Genomic DNA, 21,750 nt, shown 5'->3' on the forward strand with positions numbered 1-21,750 from the left:
GGGGAAAAAAGGGCATTTTCATTCTTACTCCAATGTATAAAGTTGATGTTTTCTTTCAGGGCATCTTCCCCTCTTTCTCCCCCCCTCCCATTTTTTTGGGGGGGGGGTTGCCCTGTGAATGTCAAAAATGTTCAGCATCATCTCAGCAGCAACTCTCCCCTCTCCTAGTTTCCAGCTCTTTGACCTAGCTGTATACTGTGAGCTTTTGTTGAGCCTTGCGCAAAGAGAGGGGTGTGGAGATCTGGGTGGGTGTTTCTGTGTGTGTGTGTGTGTGTGTGTGTGTGTGTGTGTGTGTGTGTTTTGGGTCCTTGCTGATTCTGTATGTGGACAAAACAGATCTATATAAATATATATAATATTTTCTGTACCATGCATTCAGCTGAGTCTGTATCCTCCTCCCCGTTTCTCCCAGTTGTCAGCTGGCTCTCTCTTTTTCTGTATGTGTGTGTCAAACCCACCTGGCTTGTAAGAGAATGATTTCACCCTAAACCGCGAAACTGGCAAACCACCACTCCTTTTGTCTATTTTTTTAAATTGGCAGGATGGGAGTTCTGTCTTCCTTCGATGCCTCTCCCCTTTCTGGGGGCTTTGCTTTTTCCTCCCCCTCCTCCCCCCCCCAACCAAACAACTCAGCCTTGGATGGATCTCTCCCCCATCCACAAAAAGTTGCCATCTCAACACGCTTGTCCAGAGCCAAAGGGCTAAAGGTGGGAGGAATCACTCTGCTTAACTCTCCAAATCGCCATTAGATGCCCCCTTTGGAGTGATGCTACTCCCCCCCTCCCCAATGGCTTGTGTTGGGGAATATCCCTTCAAACCTCAAAGGAGGCCACCAAACAGCGGAGACAGACACACACACACACACACACACACACACACCTCCCGCTTTCTTGATTTCCCAGCCCAGGTTAAACTCCGGCTGTTGAAATGGGCTGTGCCTACTGGAATAACAAGCCCTGTTGTGGAATCCAAATATCCATGTTTCGCACTGATAGCAGGCCTTGGTGCCTTTTTTGGGGGGTGGGGGAGCTGCCTTCAAGGCTGTCTCAGCCACTTCCGGTCAAGAATTTGGCAAGAGCGTTGTGGCCTCTTGACTTGATCCATCTCTCTCTCTAAACACAGCCCTTTCCTACAGCGATTGTGGCTGTGGGGTCTTTTGCAAATTTGGAGCCCTCCTGCAATGTCATGGGGGAGAAACACCTCCTTTTATTGCTGGTCTTCTTTTCTTTCTTTTTTACATATCCTCCCCCTGCCCCTTGACCTTTGCTCTCCACCCACCCAAGAGTGGCTTGTACCATAGACTTTTGCCCGACAAAGGTGTTCGGCTGTTTTTAAATGTGAACTACTGCGTTTTCAGGGTGCGGATTCAACGTTCTTGTTACTGAATAAATTTTTATTTTGAGAATCGAGCGTGTCTTGTCTGAATTGGGTTGCGGAGGGGGGGGGTCATCAGTGGGCCATGAAGGAAAGTCAGGAGCCTGGGTGGTTGAGGGGGCAGCAGCTGGGGCAGGCCCCTTAAAATTTCAGGTACCACCTAACACCAACATTTGTAAGTACTTGGTCTTTTAGTGAGGCAGCCCCTACACTTTGGAACTCCCTGCCCATTGAGGTCAGGCGGCAGCCTTCACTGTTCTCTTCTCAGCACCTGCTAATAACATTCTTCTTCCTACCTAGATGTTTAGGAAGTTGAAGCAAGTTTCAATCCGGTTTTAGTCTATTATTATTTTTTCTTTCTTGTTTCATTATTCTTGTTAATTTTTCTTGCTTTGTTCTTTCTGTCAACCACTTTGTGGTTGTTGTGGTTGTTTTTAACAGTCGAGGGGTGTATTTATGAAATAAATTATGTAAACCACTTGGTGAGGTCCACCTGAAAAGCCCGTATATCAATAATGTAATTTTATTTATTTCATAAAATTTGGTATATTGGCTGATTGTAAATAAAAAAAATGCAAGACCTCAGAGTGGTCTACAGAGGGAAGTGGGGGGTGGGCAGATGGGGCTGGGCAACCTGCAAAGGGAGACTGATCCTAAAGCTCTGCTGTTTTGTGCAATCTCTTCGGGAGAAGAAAAGGCTAAGGAGTAAACTCCACAAATCAGGAGTGGCTGTATGGTGCCTTGTAGGCCTCCTTCTGGCAGCCCAGCTGGTGCCAGACATCTTGCTCTGCTATCCTTTGGACCACATCAGCGAGGTCGAGAGGGGGGTCTTGTCGTCTGGGCAGCCCAGGACTCCCAGACTTGTGTCCTGGAGAGGTCACTTTGGTGCTGCTAGTGAAGCAGTCTTACTCCCCACCCACCCCAGGTACACTCCATTGTCTCTTGAGACAGATAGATGCCAACAACAGCTATTCCGAGAGATCAGTTGGGTTAGCCTTGAAATGGCTAGTGGCTAAGAAGTGTTAACAAATGCGGGGGGGGGGTGCTCCTTTTTTACTTGCACTTACTCTTGTGCAAGAAGTGTATTATACAGCAGCGATCTTCCTGCCAACGTACTCAAGGCAGTTGGCATCATTTTACAAGCGGTCCCAGGGTACAGCTCCCCACGGTGGGGGAGGGGATGGATTCCATGCTAGGGAGCGTAAAATCATAGAATTTTAGAGTTGGAAGACATCCACGAGGATCATCTAGTCCAGCGATGGCCAAACTCAGCCCTCCAGATGTTTTGGGACTACAGTTCCCATCATCCCTTACCACTGGTCCTGTTAGCTAGGGATGATGGGAGTTGTAGTCCAAAAATAGCTGGAGGGCCAAGTTTGGCCATCAGTCCCCTGCAATGCAGGAATTGCAGTTGAGGAATCCAAGGCTGTTTAACACCTCCAACCTCTGTTTAACACCTCCAATGGAGGAGAGTCCACTGATTAGGAAAGGGACTGAATTTTTAAAATAAAATAAAAAATGGGAATAAATGACTGTTTGCCACATCTCAAAAAAAGGATTCCGCAGAGCTGGGAAATGTGTAACCCAAAATGATAGCAACCGCCCCTTAAAAAGACAGGTTTGTTTGTTTATTATTCCCTTCCCCCATTTTTTTTTATACATACCTGCTTTCCCACGATAAACCAAATTTAGTTTTCAGAAACAATGGAACGGTGGGCAAGGGATCGCTGAGGATATTCTCTGCATCCCTGGGCAAGAAGGAGATGCTGGGTGCTAACATATTGATGCTTTTGAATTCTGGTGCTGGAGGAGACGAGTCCCATTGACTGCAAGAAGATCAAACCTCTCCATTCTGAAGGAAATCAGCCCTGGGTGCTCGCTGGAAGGACAGATCCTGAAGCTGAGGCTCCAAGACTTTGGCCACCTCATGAGAAGACTCCCTGGAAAACACCCTGATGTTGGGAAAGATGGAGGGCACAAGGAGAAGGGGATGACAGAGGACGAGATGGTGGGACAGTGTTCTCGAAGCTACCAGCATGAGTTAGACCAAACTGCGGGAGGCAGTGGAAGACAGGAGTGCCTGGCGTGTTCTGGTCCAGGGGGTCACGAAGAGTCGGACACGACTAAACAACAAAGCAACCCATCTGTATTTGGAAAATGCCTTTATGCAATAGCAAATGGTGTCCAGCAGAGGGCCTGCAGTCTAGAACTACGCTCCATGACATCATAGCACAGGGGGTCCTAAACCTTTTCAGGGGCCTGCACCCTTGGTTCCATAAACTCAATCCCAGTCCTCCTTACCCTACCCTTTAAAAAGCATTATTCAGAACAAGGGTGGCGCTGTGGGTTAAACCACAGAGCCTAGGACTTGCCAGTCAGAAGGTCGGCGGTTCGAATCCCCGCGACGGGGTGAGCTCCCGTTGCTCGGTCCCTGCTCCTGCCAACCTAGCAGTTCGAAAGCACCTCAAAGTGCAACTAGATAAATAGGTACCGCTCTGGCGGGAAGGTAAACGGTGTTTCCGTGCGCTGCTCTGGTTCGCTAGAAGCGGCTTAGTCATGCTGGCCACATGACCTGGAAGCTGTACTCCGGCTCCCTCGGCCAATAAAGCGAGATGAGTGCCGCAACCCCAGAGTTGGTCACGACTGGACCTAATGGTCAGGGGTCCCTTTACCCTTTACCTTTTACTTTGCCCAACCCACTAAGGCAGATAAAAACACAAATAAAATTCAAAACAGACGCAGCCGATTGCATTGTTTTACACGTTTATTCAAAATCCATTTAAAACTATTTAGTTTAATGGTTTTTGGCGCCCGTCTGTCTCGGGAGGCAATGGAGAAGTTCGCCTTTGGGGGTGAAGTCAAAACTGTTGGCAGGTTGCAGCGCCTGCTGTGGCTGTAGAGACTAATGCAGGAGAGACGAGTTTCGTTGCCGCTTTCCACAAAGAACATGGGGGGAATCCGTTAGGCAAAATTTGTCTGGAGGCTTTTCCTGGGGATGAGAAGAGGAACCCCCAATACCACCAGCACCCCCACATCAGAACACAATACAGTGGTACCTTGGGTTACAGATGCTTCAAGTTACAGATGCTTCAGGTTACAGACTCCGCTAACGCAGAAATAGTACCTCGGGTTAAGAACTTTGCTTCAGGATGAGAACAGAAGTTGTGAGGCGGCAGCGGGAGGCCCCATTAGCTAAAGTGGTGTTTCAGGTTAAGAACAGTTTCAGGTTAAGAACGGACCTCCGGAACAAATAAGTTCTTAACCTGAGGTACCACTGTAGTTTGGTGCTGCTCTTGCATAGAGAGGAAACGTATTCACTTTGTAGCAAACAGTAACATAATTGTGTTACTCCATTTAATATTGCTTTAAAAACACCAGCTGATGGAAAAGACGACTACTCCCAGTCAGCTGCCAGTCAGAGTAAGTAATATGAAGCTAGGTGGCCCACAAGGGACAAGTTGCTTGTGGGCCTGCCTAGCTCCATATTACCAATGGAGTGTTAGGGTTCAGATCCCTGCTTGCCCATGAAGTTCACTGAGCAGCACTGCTCTAGTCACTGTCTCTCAGCTTAACCTACCTTACAGGGTTCTTGTGAGGGCAAAATGGGCTGGAGATCACCTTGAGCTCTTTTGAGGAAGGTGGGGTATAAATATGATAAACAAATAAGGTACAGGGTAAAGGGACCCCTGACCATTAGGTCTAGTCGTGGCCGACTCTGGGGTTGTGGCACTCATCTCGCTCTATAGGCCGAGGGAGCCGGCGTACAGCTTCCGGGTCATGTGGCCAGCATGACTAAGCCGCTCCTGGCGAACCAGAGCAGTGCATGGAAACGCCATTTACCTTCCCGCCGGAGCGGTACCTACTTAACTACTTGCACTTTGACGTGCTTTCGAACTGGTAGGTGGGCAGGAGCAGGGACTGAGCAACGGGAGCTCACCCCGTCGCGGGGATTCGAACCGCCGACCTTCTGATTGGCAAGTCCTAGGCTCTGGTTTAACCCACAGCGCCACCCACGTCCCTGATAAATAAATAAGCAGCTTTAAATGTGTCCTCTGGGTTCACACGGGGGCAACACCAACTAATGGTTACAGTGAGGCTGAAGGTGAGTACATCAAGCATTTAAAATGTTTCCAGCCCATCTCTGTACAGAGTGCTTACCCACCACCTGCCCCTCCTTTCTCTCCCAATAAATTAAACCTCAGCGCTACCAGAAGGGACCTATTTGACATGCACATACATTTAAAACGTTTTTTAAAAAAATGCATTATATATCTTCATGGATGTACCGAACCCTGGAGTGTCTGGAGGACAGGCTAAAAAAGAGAAATAAACAAAAAACAGATGAAGCTGAAGAATTAAAAAAGAAAAATTCACAACACAAGGGGAAAGCAACAGGGTGGGAAGAGGAAAAACCCAAACTCTGGTGTCAATTCTGAAACAGTTACAGTATTAGAATATCTAGTCGGCACAATTCCATTATGTCTGTGAGGTTTAGTCCGAGTGATCCTGCTTGCTCACGGCGCTTGTGCCTACAAATCCTTAGTGAGCGCCCAGTGGAACCTCCCTATCCAGTCGCAGTCTATCGCAGGGGAGAGAGAGAGCGCGCTCTGCCTTCATGCCCTTTTGCAAACGGGGGGGGGGGGGCTGCGATATAGAGGGGGCCTTCTGCTTGCTCGCCCAACGGGGCTTGCTTTTAAAGAGAGAAATTATCACACACACACACACCCGGGAGCCGTATTAAAAGGGGGAGGGGGGTCTCTCCTCTCCCTTGCCAGATGCCCTTTCCAGGGCTTGGCTGGGCCTCTGGAGGCGGCCGCCCATTCCCCAAGGAGGGGGGCTCGCAGCTGTCGCCCCCTCCCTCGCTGGGGGGGGGGGGGGAGAAACGAGCGCTGGAGACCTGAGATGGTGGCGGCAGCGGCGGCGGCCGCAGCAGCAGCAGCAGCTGCTCTTCCCTCCAACCGCATTGAGGCCCCTGCGCCAGGCGCTGCGTGCCAGCCCGCCCGCCCCGGAGGACGCCACCCAGCTTGGCAGCGCCCGGACGGAGCGAGCAGAGAGTCCCCAGGCCCCGGGACGGCGCCCCGCTTCCTCCTCCTCCTCCTCCTCCCGCGCCCCCGATCCCTGGAAATCTAGGTAAGGCGCAGGACGCCCCCCTCCCAACCTCCCCAAACGCCGTGCGCCCTTGGAGAGACCTGGGCGCAGGTGCGTAAAATGGAGAGGGAAGGGGGGCCCTTTCTTTCCTTCCGCCCCCCCCCCCAAAAACTGCAGGCTGCTCAGCAGACGGACGATCCGTGCACACGGGAAAGAAGCTCTTCTTGCTTGCTCGCCCCCCCTCCAGCCTGCCCCCCCCAATATCCCCTCCCCCCTCCGCTCCAAACCCAGAGCCGCTGCAGAAGCCAGGCTATATTAGGAAAGTGACCTCTGGGGTTTGCCTTGCAGAGCGCCTCGCCTTCTATAGCCGCCGCAGCGCCGGGGAGGAGTTCCGGCTTCGACCCTTTTTGCCGCCTTCTCCGAGGGCCCATTGAAAAAAAAAAACCGGTGGCTTCCCTGGAAAGGAACGCTTCCTCTTCGCCCCCACCCTCCCGGAGCCCCGGAGCGGGTTTCGTCTTTGCGCAAAGAGGTCCTTGGGGGGCTTTCTTCTTCCACCTTTCTGCCTGCACCTCCTGCGCGTTCACACGATCAGGTGAATGCGTGTACGCGTTTCCCGTGCATGATGCCAGGACTGTCAAGTTCGATACCCGTGCCTGTGCTTTGCATGACCCACCGCGTGTGTGTGAGTTAATAACTACTTAGGCCTGTACCCAACTAAATGAACCCATTGAAGTTGGTGGGTTTGTCTCTGTGTGTATTCCACCCCCATTCGCCCCATTGATTTTATTCACTGTCTGTCTCTCCGCCTGCCTTGTAATCTTTTTTCTATGCCACGTTTAAACTTTAGAGATTTCATGGTATGTAAATAGCCAAAGGAAACAAATAAAAGAAATTAAGTTAGGTACTCATGTTTGCTTTTTGTGGGTCTTAGTGTGGCTTAATGTGCCCTAATTTAGGGCTGGAGATCATCTGCAGATGTTGTTGGGCTCCTAAACCCCCAGCAGGCAGCATGTTCGGTGTTAAGAATTGATAGCATTACGGATGCTGGTGATCTGACATTAACTAAAAGTGAAACAAAAGAAGTGCCATGGTCAGATCACTTCCTGGTGCAACTGGACTTCTCCGCAACCCTTCCCCTCCGCAGGGAGGTGGGACCGATTCGGATGGTCCGCCCCTGCCACTTAATGGATCCAATTGGCTTCCAGAGAGTGGTAGGGGATGCTCTATCCCAAGTTGATGGCCTTTCAGCTGATTCCCTGGTGGCCCGCTGGAATGCGGAGTTAACCAGGGCTATTGACTGTCTGGCTCCGAAGCGCCCTCTCCGATTGCATGGAGCCCGGACAGCCCCGTGGTTTTCCCCGGAGCTGAGGGTGATGAAACAATCGTTGAGACGGCTAGAGCGCCGGTGGCGGAAAACTCATTCTGAATCAGACCGGACACGGGTTAGAGCTCAACGTCGAGCCTACCAAGTGGCAATGGCGACGGCGAAGAGGGCCTTCTTCACCGCCTCCATTGCATCTGCAGAAAACAGCAGCAGGAGACTTTTTCAGGTGGTTCGCAATCTATCAGAACCACCTGTACCAACGGGGCCTGGTAGGGACCCCAAGATCTCCTGCAATGCTTTTGCAAAGTTTTTTGCAGATAAAATCGCTCAGATTCAGAAGGAGGTAGACTCCACCGTGGGAGCAGGGCCAGGGCGGGAGAGTGCTAGAGTTCTGTCTGGTCCTGTTACATGGGATCAATTCCAATCTGTTACCTCCGAGGATGTGGACAGGCTGCTTGGACGAGTGAAACCGACCACCTGTCTCCTTGATCCTTGCCCATCCTGGCTGATAAAAGCGAGCCGGGAAGGGCTGGGCGATGGGCTTTGCGGGGTGGTGAACGCTTCCCTCCATGAGGGAGCCTTCCCAGACCCGCTGAAAGAGGCGGTCATTAAACCGCTTCTTAAAAAAACATCTTTAGACCCGGCCAATTTGGCCAACTATCGCCCAGTCTCAAATCTGCCATTCTTGGGCAAGGTGATTGAGCGGGTGGTTGCTGAACAACTCCAAGCACGCCTGGAGGAAACGGACCATTTGGATCCCTTCCAATCGGGATTCAGGCCTCACCATGGGACTGAAACTGCCTTGGTCGCGCTGGTTGATGATCTCCGGCGGGCTAGGGACAAAGGTGAGAGCTGTTTCCTAGTTCTGCTGGATCTCTCAGCGGCCTTTGACACCATCGACCATAACATCCTTCTGGACCGTCTAGAGGGGCTGGGAGCTGGGGGCACTGTTATACAGTGGTTCCGCTCCTTCCTCCTGGGCCGTGTCCAGAAGGTGGTGGTGGGGGATGAATGTTCAGACCCCTGGGCTCTCACTTGTGGGGTGCCTCAGGGTTCTGTCCTCTCCCCCATGCTTTTTAATATCTATATGAAGCCGCTGGGAGAGATCATCAGGGGGTTTGGACTGGGTGTTCATCAGTATGCAGATGACACCCAGCTCTACCTCTCCTTTAAATCAGAACCAGTGAAGGCGGTGAAGGTCCTGTGTGAGTGCCTGGAGGCGGTTGGAGGTTGGATGGCGGCTAACAGATTGAGGTTGAATCCTGACAAGACAGAAGTACTGTTTTTGGGGGACAGGAGGCGGGCAGGTGTGGAGGATTCCCTGGTCCTGAATGGGGTAACTGTGCCCCTGAAGGACCAGGTGCGCAGCCTGGGAGTCATTTTGGACTCACAGCTGTCCATGGAGGCGCAGATTAACTCTGTGTCCAGGGCAGCTGTCTACCAGCTCCACCTGGTACGCAGGCTAAGACCCTACCTCCCCGCGGACTGTCTCGCCAGAGTGGTGCATGCTCTAGTTATCTCACGCTTGGACTACTGCAATGCGCTCTACGTGGGGCTACCTTTGAAGGTGACCCGGAAACTGCAATTAATCCAGAATGCGGCAGCTAGACTGGTGACTGGGAGTGGCCGCCGGGACCACATAACACCGGTTCTGAGAGATCTGCATTGGCTCCCAGCACGTTTCCGAGCACAATTCAAAGTGTTGGTGCTGACCTTTAAAGCCCTAAACGGCCTCGGTCCTGTTTACCTGAAGGAGCGTCTCCACCCCCATCGTTCAGCCCGGACACTGAGATCCAGCGCCGAGGGCCTTCTGGCGGTTCCCTCATTGCGAGAAGTGAGGTTACAGGGAACCAGACAGAGGGCCTTCTCGGTAGTGGCGCCCGCCCTGTGGAACGCCCTCCCATCAGATGTCAAAGAGATAAAGAATTATCTGACGTTCAGAAGACATCTTAAGGCAGCCCTGTTCAGGGATGTTTTTAATATGTAATGCTGTATTGTTTTTAATACTGATTGGGAGCCGCCCAGAGTGGCTGGGGAAACTCAGCCAGATGGGCGGGGTATAAATAATAAATTATTATTATTATTATTATTATGGGCGCTTGCCACAACGGGGGACACAGGCATTCCCCAGCCCTGCCCCATTGAGACTTACAATGTTTTAACACACCCCACTGCTCCCCTTTTCTCCTCCAGTTCTCTCCCTCCTTGCAATGTTCAGTTTCAGATTGTAACACCCATCAGGGACAGGACCCCTGTCCTCTTGTAGCCTTTAAGCTAAGCATCATGCATGCTGATGGTGCTGCCTAAGAAATTGTGTGTGTGTGTGTGTGTGTGTGTGTGTGTAAACATAGGAACAGCAAGTGGATATCTAGGAACTGACATAGAATCATAGAATTGTAGAGTCGGAAGGGGTCGTGGGAGTCATCTAGTCCACCCCCTGCAATGCAGGAATCTCTGCTAAAGCATCCATGATACAGAGCCATCCAACTTCTGCTTAAATAAGTTTTTAATATGGTTTTATATACACAGGAAGCCGCCCAGAGTGGCTGGGGAAAGCCAGCCAGATGGGCAGGGCATTAACAACAACAACAACAACAACAACAACAACAACAGTAACAATAACCTTAATAATAATAATAATAATAATAACCTCCAAGAAAGGAGAGTCCACCACCTTCCAAGGGAGTCTGTTCCACAGTCAAACAGCTCTTACCCCCAGAAAGTTCTTCCTAATGTTTAGTCGGAATCTCCTTCCTTGCAACTTGAATCCACTGGCGAGATTGGTGTCTATCTTTGCAACCAGGACTTGGGGTTGTGTGTACGTCTGAGTGTGCATGCTTCAGGGAGCCGACTTGAGGGGGGCTCTTTCGTGGGGGGCTTTTTGGGTCGGCAAAAATGACCTCAAGACCCATTAGAGTGAGATCTTTCTCCCTCTTTTCCCCATGCTGGTGGAACGTGGGGGTCGTGCAGTGAAACCTGGCCGGAGACTCAGAACAGAGGGAAGAGAGCTCCTTTGCACGATCAACAAATGAGAGAGACAGTGTGGTATAGTGGTTGGGACCTGGGAGATCAGGGTTTAATCCTCGCTCAGCTGTGAAAGCTCATGGGATGTAACCTTGGGCCAGTCACTGTTTCTCTCAGCCTAGCCTAGTTCACAGGGTTGTTGCAAGGATATGATGGGGAGGACCGGACCATGTGCACCCCCCTCATGAGCTCCTTGAAGGAAAGGTGGGATATGACTGGTGGATTTGTAACTGGCTGACTGACCGAACCCAAAGGGTGCTCATCAATGGTTCCTCTTCATCCTGGAGAAGAGTGACTAGTGGGGTGCCACAGGGTTCTGTCTTGGGCCCGGTCTTATTCAACATCTTTATCAACGACATGGATGATGGACTCAAGGGCATCCTGATCAAATTTGCAGATGACACCAAACTGGGAGGGGTGGCTAACACCCCAGAGGACAGGATCACACTTCAAAACGACCTTGACAGATTAGAGAACTGGACCAAAACAAACAAGATGAATTTTAACAGGGAGAAATGTAAAGTATTGCACTTGGGCAAAAAAAATGAGAGGCACAAATACAAGATGGGTGACACCTGGCTTGAGAGCAGTACATGTGAAAAGGATCTAGGAGTCTTGGTTGACCACAAACTTGACATGAGCCAACAGTGTGATGTGGCAGCTAAAAAAGCCAATGCAATTCTGGGCTGCATCAATAGGAGTATAGCATCTAGATCAAGGGAAGTAATAGTGCCACTGTATTCTGCTCTGGTCAGACCTCACCTGGAGTACTGTGTCCAGTTCTGGGCACCACAGTTCAAGAAAGACACTGACAAACTGGAACGTGTCCAGAGGAGGGCAACCAAAATGGTCAAAGGCCTGGAAACGATGCCTTATGAGGAACGGCTAAGGGAGCTGGGCATGTTTAGCCTGGAGAAGAGGAGGTTAAGGGGTGATATGATAGCCATGTTCAAATATATAAAAGGATGTCACATAGAGGAGGGAGAAAGGTTGTTTTCTGCTGCTCCAGAGAAGCGGACACGGAGCAATGGATCCAAACTACAAGAAAGAAGATTCCACCTAAACATTAGGAAGAACTTCCTGACAGTAAGAGCTGTTCGACAGTGGAATTTGCTGCCAAGGAGTGTGGTGGAGTCTCCTTCTTTGGAGGTCTTTAAGCAGAGGCTTGACAACCATATGTCAGGAGTGCTCTGATGGTGTTTCCTGCTTGGCAGGGGGTTGGACTCCATAGCCCTTGTGGTCTCTTCCAACTCTATGATTCTATGATTCTATGATTCTATGACTATAACAATAATAACTGCATTGATAAAAATTAATTACTATTTACTACGAGTTACAGCTAGAAGGCCATGTGGGTGGCGCTGTGGGTTAAATCACAGAGCCTAGGACTTGCCAATCAGAAGGTCGGCGGTTCGAATCCCCGCGACAGGGTGAGCTCCCGTTGCTCGGTCCCTGCTCCTACCAACCTACCAGTTCGAAAGCACGTCAAAGTGCAAGTAGATCAATAGGTAGCGCTCTGGCGGGAAGGTAAACGGCATTTCCGTGTGCTGCTCTGGTTCACCGGAAGCGGCTTAGTCATGCTGGCCACATGACCCGGAAGCTGCACGCCGGCTCCCTCGGCCAGTAAAGCGAGATGAGCGCTGCAACCCCAGAGTCGGCCACGACTGGACCTAATGGTCAGGGGTCCCTTTACCTTTACCTTTACCTTTTCACAGCTAGAAGATATGGCCCCTAGCACTAGATGGCTTTTTTCAGAAGAGCTGGACAAAGGAGGAGGAGGAGGGTTACTGTTAGCAATGCCAACTTCACAAAACCTTCATGTGCAGGTGTGGCCTACCTGTGAATACCAGGCGTTGAGGATATAAAGAGGGGCCAGCCAATCCCCTTAGTGCCTTGCACATCAGCTTCCATGATGCATCTGACCAACTGCTGCAGACACACAGTGCTGACCTAGATGGGGCTTTGCTCTGGCCCAGCAAAGCAATGTTCTTCTGGAATCAGTGGAACTCCAGCTGCAGGATGAAATGTGCATGCCAGGGCACAGTTTTAGGCATTGAAAGCTCAGTGTTCTGGGGTGAGAAGTCTCAACTAGCTGTAGGCTTTACTAGGTCGATGCTGGAAAACCGCAGCATTTCTCTTGCTCTCGGCCTCATTCCTCCCATCTGCAGTATTGGTCTAATAAGTCTGGTCTACCTTCTAGTGCTGTGACAGAGAGGAGGTCCATGAACTGCCTTCAAACACCCCAGAGGCACATCTGTCCATGCTGAGGACAGCTGTGATTTAAGGAGGGAGCTAGTGGCCATCTGATCTGATGGAATGAAAAATTGAAAAGCTAGTTCCTTGCCCCAAGGCACTTACATAGCCTGAGGTTTGACAGTGGGCAAATAATGGAATAACTTTACTACTTCTTTATGTATAACTGACAAAAACAAAAATATGCAGGTTCTATTCAACCGAGTTCTACTCAGAGTAGGCCTGTTGAAATGAACATGCCTAAGTTAGCCATGCCCATTACTTTAAATGGGTCTACTCTGAGCCAGACTAGTATTGGACGCAAACAATATTGATATCTCTCTGTGTGTATATATATGTTGCGTGATATAGACAAACACACACACACACACACATATATTTTCTTGATTTGCATAACTAGTTCATGGCACCAGTTTTGAATTTTATCAATGCTGTGATTGAATTAGCAGTGCAAAAGCAATACAGGGTTCTTGTTGTTTTTTTATTAAAAAAAAAAACTAACTCCCTGATGGGATTGGAGTGAAAATGGAATTGCTATTGCGGGTGGGGGGGAAAGTGTGAGAAGATGCTGGAGTTTACAGAAGCAGAAAAAATATTGAGGGGAAATTCCTAAGCTTTCTCCTCCACTCTCTCTGTCCCCCCCCCCCAAAAAAAATTAAAAATAGCCAAGGAGAGGAAAAGGAGAGGGAATGAAAAATTAAAATGGGATGTATGGGATAGAGTATCCTGGAAAAAATAATAGGTGGCTGGATCCCTGAACAGGGGCACTCTTGTGGAGAAAGGAAGATGCACTGCAACACTTTGTTGCAGCTCCCCCTTATTTAGAATAAAAAATTGAGGGGATTTTAATATAAAAAAGTGGGGTATATCATGTGGGCTACATTTTCAGGTCTTTTGGAAGGGTTTATTTGTTTCCTAAAATATTTGTGTACTGCTTGATTGTAAAAAAAATGGCAACACGAAACAAACTCAGAGTAGTATACAGAAAAGATCAAACCATAAAAACATCGCTGAGGAAAGCTGATGACAGTAATATAAGACTAAATAACAGTAGACTAAAAACAGGTGAAAACTCACACCGGCTTTCTAAACGTCTGGGTAGGCTTATCTAAACAGGAATGTTTACGAAGGAGCTGGAAAGAGTACAGGGAAGGCAGCTGCCGGCCATCAAGAGGCAGGGAGTTCCAGAGGTGCAGGCACAGCCACACTACAGAGCGGTTGTGCCAGTTCCTCAGATCAGAGCACTCTATGGGGCAAGGCGATCTCGTAGGTCAACGGGCTTGGCTTGGGGTTGGGTGTGCTTCTTCTGTTTGTCCCCTGCTGACCCCCTCTTTCTCCTTCTGTGTCCACCCTTCCCTTCTGCCCCCCCCCCAAAGAAGCAGGATCCCTCCGCCATGAGTCGCCGGGTGGTGCGCCAGAGCAAGTTCCGGCATGTCTTTGGTCAGCCGGTCAAGGCGGACCAGATGTACGAGGACATCCGGGTCTCCAAGGTTACATGGGACAGCTCCTTCTGCGCCGTCAACCCCAAATTCGTGGCCATCATTGTGGAGTCTGGCGGTGGGGGGGCCTTCATGGTTTTACCCCTGGCCAAGGTACGTTCCCCTCTCTCCGCTGGCGGGAGGGAGCATGTTTGAAGGAGGAGGAGGCTGATGATTGCGAATGGTTGTTCGGCTAATAATGACTTGCATAGCATTCAATATTTATATAGTCAAAGCACTTTGCATTCATTATCTCTTTGCAACAATCCTGCAAGGTGCTGTTGTTGTTGTTGTTTAGTTGTTTAGTCGTGTCCGACTCTTTGTGACCCCCTGGACCAGAGCACGCCAGGCACTCCTGTCTTCCACTGCCTCCCGCAGTTTGGTCAACCTCATGCTGGTAGCTTCGAGAACACTGTCCAACCATCTCGTCCTCTGTCGTCCCCTTCTCCTTGTGCCCTCCATCTTTCCCAACATCAGGGTCTTTTCCAGGGAGTCTTCTCTTCTCATGAGGTGGCCAAAGTCTTGGAGCCTCAGCTTCAGGATCTGTCCTTCCAGTGAGCACTCAGGGCTGATTTCCTTCAGAATGGAGAGGTTTGATCTTCTTGCAGTCCATGGGACTCTCCAGAGTCTCCTCCAGCACCAGAATTCAAAAGCATCCATTCTTTTCCTGCAAGGTGGGATCTATATATTCAGAGCACTTTCCATTCATTATCTCTTTGCAACAATCCGGTGAAGTGGGCCAGTTGACTTCTGCCCCGGAGTGTGGAGGGAGTTTTTTGGCTTGTCTCAGCGGGAGGAGGGTACCTAGCAGACCCCTCTTCATTGCTGGGCTCCAACTCCCATCATCCCCAGCCACACTTGGGCTACTGGGAGTTGTAGGCCAGAGGTGGTTGACTACAACTCCCAGCAGAACATTAGACGATTCGGGACAGGGATAAGAAAATCCGTATTCACTTAGGGTATAGTTAATCCATGGAACTCACTGCAGCAGGAGGTAATGATGGCTGCCGACTTGGATGGCTTTAGAAGAGGACACATTTCAGCAGCACCCTGTGTGATGTTAAAATTGCCCCGTGACTCTTGCCCTCAGTTCTACGCCGCTGGCACCCAATGCAGCCAAACTGGTCATGCTATCCTAAAATCGCTTCTGCTAGATGGGCACTGGCCTGATCCACTAAGCTCTCTTTATGTTCTTATGGAGGGCAGCCCCCTCATCCCTGCTGGACAAGGTAATATTTTTGCTGAGGGTTGAAGAGCTTCACGTTGGTAGCCACTTCAGCCGAGGTGGGAAGTCTGATGCCCTTCAGACTATTCACAGAGTCACAGAATTGCAGAGTTGGAAGAGACCCCCAAAGGTCATCCATTCCAACCCCCTGCAAGGCAGGAATCTCAGGGAATACCCTCCGTGATAGATGGCCGTCCAACCTCTTCTTCTAAAACCTCCATTGAAGGTTCTGTTGTCAAACAGCTCTTACCCTCAGAAAGTTCTTGCTGATATTGAGTTGGGTGCCCTTCCTTGTGTCTTGAAGCCATGGGTAGGCAAACTAAGGCCCGGGGGCCGGATCTGGCCTAATCGCCTTCTAAATCTGGCCCACAAACGGTCCGGGAATCAGGGTGTTTTTACATGAGTAGATGTGTCCTTTTATTTAAAATGCATCTCTGGGTTTTTTGTGGGGCATCGGAATCCCTTAAAAAAAAAAAAATTCAAAATATAGTCCGGCCCCCCACAAGGTCTGAGGGACAGTGGACCGCCCCCCTGCTGAAAAAGTTTGCTGACCCCAGCTTGAAGCCATTGGTTCGGGTCCTCCCCTAGGAGAAAACAAGATTGCTCCGTCTTCTGTGGGACAGCCCTGGAAGGGGTACAGCCCTGACTCACCTTTGCTGCGTCTGTGTATCACCTGTACTTTGGTCCAGCATCACCTTGAAATCTGGGCACCCTTGCTTCTCACCTCCTGGTGTTTGGGAGAAGCAGAATTGATCAAAATTCTCCCTTTTGGCATGACCATGAAAAGCTGCCGGAGGTCTCTGTGCATTTGCTCAATCCTAGCCTTTTTTAGGGGGGAGAAGTTGCCTGAACACCCCCCCTTCTGTTCCTGCATCCATTCTTGGGAAGAATTATTACCTCTTATTGTTATGCAACCTTGCGTTTGAATTCTCAAGAGCTGTTTTTTTTATCTCTCCACCACACATGCCCCAATATCCTGGGTATGGCCTCAGGCACAGCAGGGTTTCGGGGGGGGGGGGTCCCAGCTGCCTCAGCAGGGGGCATGTGTGTGGTTGTAGGAGAAAGGAGACCACCTGCCATTCTCCTTTCTGAGGGGGCCATTTTTGTGTTACCATAAGAATGGAAAGGCCCCTTGCCCAGGCTGGGGCTGCTGCTTAGAAGGAGGTCCAAGGAAGCATTTTACTTTGTGGGGATCTGAATATATCACCCCCTTAGCATCCCCATAAAGTTGCAGGAGTGGTGGGTGGGGAGAAATGAGTTGTGGAAGGTCCCCTTCCTCAATAAATTAGGTCTCTGTATTAAACCAGCAACATAATTTCCTGGTCTTCTAAAATCTGGAGGCTGTCACCCAATTTAAATGGATTTGCCAGCTGATTAATTGATGTAACCGCAGCTGATTAATCCATTCACCAATGAACTGATTGAAGATCATTGAGTCCTCCCTTAACAGGGGCCACCTTCTTTTTTGGAGATTTATGTCTCTGTGATAGGGTTTTGATTTTTCAATGAATATTTACTGTTAAAAAGAACCGCTAATTGTTGTTAGTATCTCCCTCTCGTACATTTCCTAATTATAGTAACACACCAGAATGAAAGTAGGTTTTTATTTTGTTTTATAGAAGATAGCAAACATGGCCCTAGCTGTTACTAATAGCTTGATCCTTTTAAGTGAATCAAATGATGCTTCCATTCATAAACCTACGGCTTAGACGTTTTTGCAACCTCACAGAGTTCTTTCGCATAACTCCAGCAGACCCATTGACACAAATGCATAGAGGCATCTAAGCATAATAAGCATTTTTGACAACTTGAACTGCACAATTGTGGGCCATTGTGATGTCGTGGTTGGACTAGGACTCTGGGCGCAAGACCAGAGTTCAAATACCTGCTCTGCCACGGAGCTCATTAGATGACCTCAAGCCAGCCACTCACTCTCAGACTGACCTACCTCACAGGGTTGTTCTGAGGATATGGGGGGGGGGGGGCGGGAGGAAGAGAGCCATGTACGTCACCCTGAAGTCCTTGGAGTCAAGGTGGGGTATGCATAAAGAAACCGCTTGTGTTTCTCCAGTGATGGTGCCGGTTATTGCTAGGTTGTGTTCCAACTTATGTTTCACGCAGAGTAGACCTATTGAAATTAATGGACCTAATTTAGTTTGCAATCCTGTACAGTTCTACTCAGAGGTCAGCCCCATAGATCTCAGTGGGTACATGAGTATAGGATTGCAGGCTGAGTCACACTTGTTAATTTCAGTAGGTCTAACTCTGATTAAAACAACAACAATGGCAACAATAATTTATTTATACCCCGCCCATCTGGCTGGGTTTCCCCAGCCACTCTGGGTGGCTCCCAACCAAATATTAAAAACAATACAGCATCAGACATTAAAAACTTACCAATACAGGGCTGCCTTCAGATGTCATCTAAAAGTCAGGTGGTTGTTTATCTCCTTGACATCTAATGGGAGGACATTCCACAGGGCAGGCGCCACCACCGAGAAGGCTCTCTGCCTGGTTCCCTGTAACCTCACTTCTAACAGGGAGGGAACTGCCAGAAGGCCCTCAGTGCTGGACCTCTTGGTTGAATACCGCTGATCATTATTGATTAAATGTCTATTCTGTCCTTATGTCCAAAGGAGCCCAGGGTGGCAAACTCACCATGTGTGTTAAAACAGTGCAATTAAAAATAAAATTTTAATTTTATTTTAAAACTTTTAAAATATTGAAAAAACTTTTTTAAAAAGTAAATGTTGTAAAACTTAAAGGGAAAAAGTGTCTCCCCAGTGGTTTGATGGAAACATTACAATATGGAGAGGAGTAAGATGGAAACCTGTGTTGATGCCACATAAGTCAATGGCCGAGATGCGGAAGGGGCACCCCCAAACCTTTCCTTCCCTGGTCTTTCAGGACTGAAGCCTTTAATAAAATGGTGTCCCCCCTCTCCTGGTTTTTCATTCTGGACAGGGAATCTGGAAGGCTGGAACAGTTGATGGTCTTGTGGTAGTTGTTATAAGGATTTACTTACAGAATCAACCTTGCTGGCATTTTGCAACAGGACAGGTCTCTTCCCCTGAGGAGGCTAGTGATGGTCTCTGTTAGGCCACTGAACAGGAGGCTGGACTTGATGGGCCACTGGCCTGATCCAGCAGCCAGGCTCTTCTGATATTCTTACATGAGCACAGGGGACTCTTGCATCTTTAATTGTGCAGGAAAATCCTTCTGCACATGTATCTTAAAGATGCAGTAGCCCCAATCTGCTTTGCACCCAGCCATCCTACATAACTGAGGGGAGAGAGATTTGACACCCTGATTCAGAATCCTGTCAATAATAATAATAATAATAATAATAATAATAATAATAATAAATAATAATTTATCCTCTATGAACCAGATATCTTTTATTGCCACGGCTCTCTGGCTAAGGCAAAGCTCCTTTTCAGTTTTTTGACTTTGTCCTCCAATGTGTCTGCAGTTCCTCCTGCTTTTGTGTCACTTGCAGGCAGGGCTCCTTTTGTACGTGAAGGTAATTCGCCGTTTTATGTCTTGCGCTGCTGTGTCCAATTAAAAGGACGTCATAAAACCCCCAAGGAGTTGTACAAAACGCTCATTCTACCCTGAGCAGATCCGTTGAAAACAAAGGGAGTGACTCATCTTGGGTCCGTGAATTTCGGCCGATCAGCTCTGAGTAAGACATGGTTGAAATGTGGACTGAAACCCCTCTGATGTGTCCATTTTCCAGCTTTGTCTTTGCAGGACCTCTGCCCCCCACCCTCCATCCCTTGCTTTCCTTTCTCCCTGTCTTTTCCTTCCTGATGCCCGCTGGTGCCCTCCCAGCCTCTGAAGGGCCTCGCCAAGGTCCAAAACTTTCCCTCCCCTCCCAGGCGGCGGTTGAGAGACGGACGAGAGCAGTTGGCCTTTCTGGGGACAGCGCTGTGCTCACAATAATGAATGACTCACTTCGGGAACAATTGAAATGATGGCAGGAAGTTGGGTGGGGGGATCACTTTTTCCACGGGTCAAGTTTCCAGCTGGGCTGTTTACTGCGTGACGCAGGGGGATCGGCCCGCCTGACAAGGCCGGCTCTCTCAAGGTCGTGCGGCTAAGGCAGAGGGTGGGATATCTCGGCTGGTAGAGCAGGAGACTCTTCATCTCAGAGTCGTGGGTTCGAGACTCCTGCACTGCAGAGGTTGGACTGGGTGACCCTCGTGGTCCCTTCCAACTTTACGATTCTCTGGTAAGAACGGTTCAGTGATGGAACCATTTGCCTAGACCAGTGTTTCCCAAGCTTGGGTCTCCAGCTGTTTTTGGACTACAGTTCCCATCATCTCTGACCATTGGTCCTGCCAGCTAGGGATGATGGGAGTTGTAGTTCAAAAACAGCTGGAGACCCAAGCTTGGGAAACACTGGGCCCTGGAGCATTCCCTCAAGCAGAGGTTGGACAGACATCTCCTGGAGATGCTCTCGCTCTAGATTCTTCTAGCTCTGGGCTGGACTAGATGACCCATGAGTCCCCCTGACGACTCTTAGTATTCTATGAATTGATAATACAGTGGTACCTCAGGTTAAGAACTTAATTCGTTCTGGAGGTCTGTTCTTAACCTGAAGCTGTTCTTAACCTGAAGCACCACTTTAGCTAATGGGGCCTCCTGCTGCTGCTGCAGCGCTGGAGCACGATTTCTGTTCTCATCCTGAAGCAAAGTTCTTAACCCGAGGTACTATTTCTGGGTTAGCGGAGTCTGTAACCTGAAGCGTATGTCACCTGAGGTACCACTGTATACTTCACTGTTGGCTGAAAAAAGTTTTGTGACCTGTTGTTGTTTAGTTGTTTAGTCGTGTCCGACTCTTCATGACCCCTGGACCAGAGCACGCCAGGCACTCCTGTCTTCCACTGCCTCCCGCAGTTTTCGTCAGGCTCATGTTCGTAGCTTCGAGAACACTGTCCAACCATCTCGTCCTCTGTCGTCCCCTTCTCCTTGTGCCCTCCATCTTTCCCAACACCAGGGTCTTTTCCAGGGAGTCTTCTCTTCTCATGAGGTGGCCAAAGTCTTGGAGCCTCAGCTTCAGGATCTGTCCTTCCAGTGAGCACTCAGGGCTGATTTCCTTCAGAATGGAGAGGTTTGATCTTCTTGCAGTCCATGGGACTCTCCAGAGTCTCCTCCAGCACCAGAATTCAAAAGCATCCATTCTTCGGCGATCAGCCTTCTTTATGGTCCAGCTCTCACTTCCATACATCACTAGTGGGAAAACCATAGCTTTAACTAAACGGACCTTTGTTGGCAAGGTGATGTCTCTGCTTTTTAAGATGCTGTCTAGGTTTGTCATCGCCTTTCTCCCAAGGAGTAGGCGTCAGGAAACCTTTAGTAGGTTGGCCATCTTTTTGTGGGTCAATTGTGTGGGGAGAGGAGGGCTGCCTTTCCCAGAAATTCCCAAGATCTCTGTGTGTTTACAGACTGGCCGTGTGGACAAGAACATCCCCTTGGTGACAGGGCATACGGCCCCCGTGCTGGACATTGACTGGTGTCCCCACAATGACAACGTCATTGCCAGTGCCTCCGAGGACACAACAGTCATGGTAAGCGAGGGCACCTTTGGAGCAAAAGCGTGGAGAGTCCTGGGAAATTTCCTGAGTTTTGGCAATTTCCTCGTATTTTTAGAGGGAAGGGTGTTTCTGATCAGCAAAGGGGGCATGTACTGGACGTGGTTGGGTACCTGTAGACACCTCATCAATTTGGGAGCCTGGGTGTAGTACAACAGCATTTTATGGAGGTGGCACGGGGGGAGACGATTCAAAAGCATCAGGTCGGGGTTTTTAAGGTCCCTCTTCACGTGACTTGAAGCACACAGAACCAGCCTCCTTTTCCAAACCAAAAAGTATGGCCGTTCGCCTTTAAATCACTGGAAAAGGTGTCGGGGCTGTTTATAGATGGCCGGCCGGTTGCTCAGCCTGGCGTCTGACTTGCTAGGTATGATGCAGCATTTTGGG

General features: G+C 49.5%; 1 protein-coding gene across 5 annotated transcripts in view; it reads left to right on the forward strand.

The window, feature by feature from the left end:
• The first annotated feature begins 6,179 nt into the window (after window positions 1–6,179).
• Window positions 6,180–21,750, forward strand: part of CORO6 (coronin 6) — a 28,549-nt gene continuing 12,978 nt past the window's right edge. The window contains exons 1-4 of one of the 5 annotated variants that reach the window (XM_081844225.1): window positions 6,180–6,504; window positions 6,811–7,054; window positions 14,440–14,655; window positions 21,217–21,339. In XM_081844225.1, coding sequence (XP_081700351.1) covers window positions 14,458–14,655; window positions 21,217–21,339 — 321 coding nt within the window. In that variant the 5' untranslated portion in view covers window positions 6,180–6,504; window positions 6,811–7,054; window positions 14,440–14,457. The remainder of the gene's footprint in view (window positions 6,505–6,810; window positions 7,055–14,439; window positions 14,656–21,216; window positions 21,340–21,750) is intronic. The other 4 variants (XM_081844223.1, XM_081844224.1, XM_081844221.1 and 1 more) reach the window with 4 other exon arrangements.

Source organism: Podarcis erhardii (assembly GCF_964252035.2).
Source record: "Podarcis erhardii genome assembly, chromosome: 16".
NCBI classification, from domain to species: domain Eukaryota; kingdom Metazoa; phylum Chordata; class Lepidosauria; order Squamata; family Lacertidae; genus Podarcis; species Podarcis erhardii.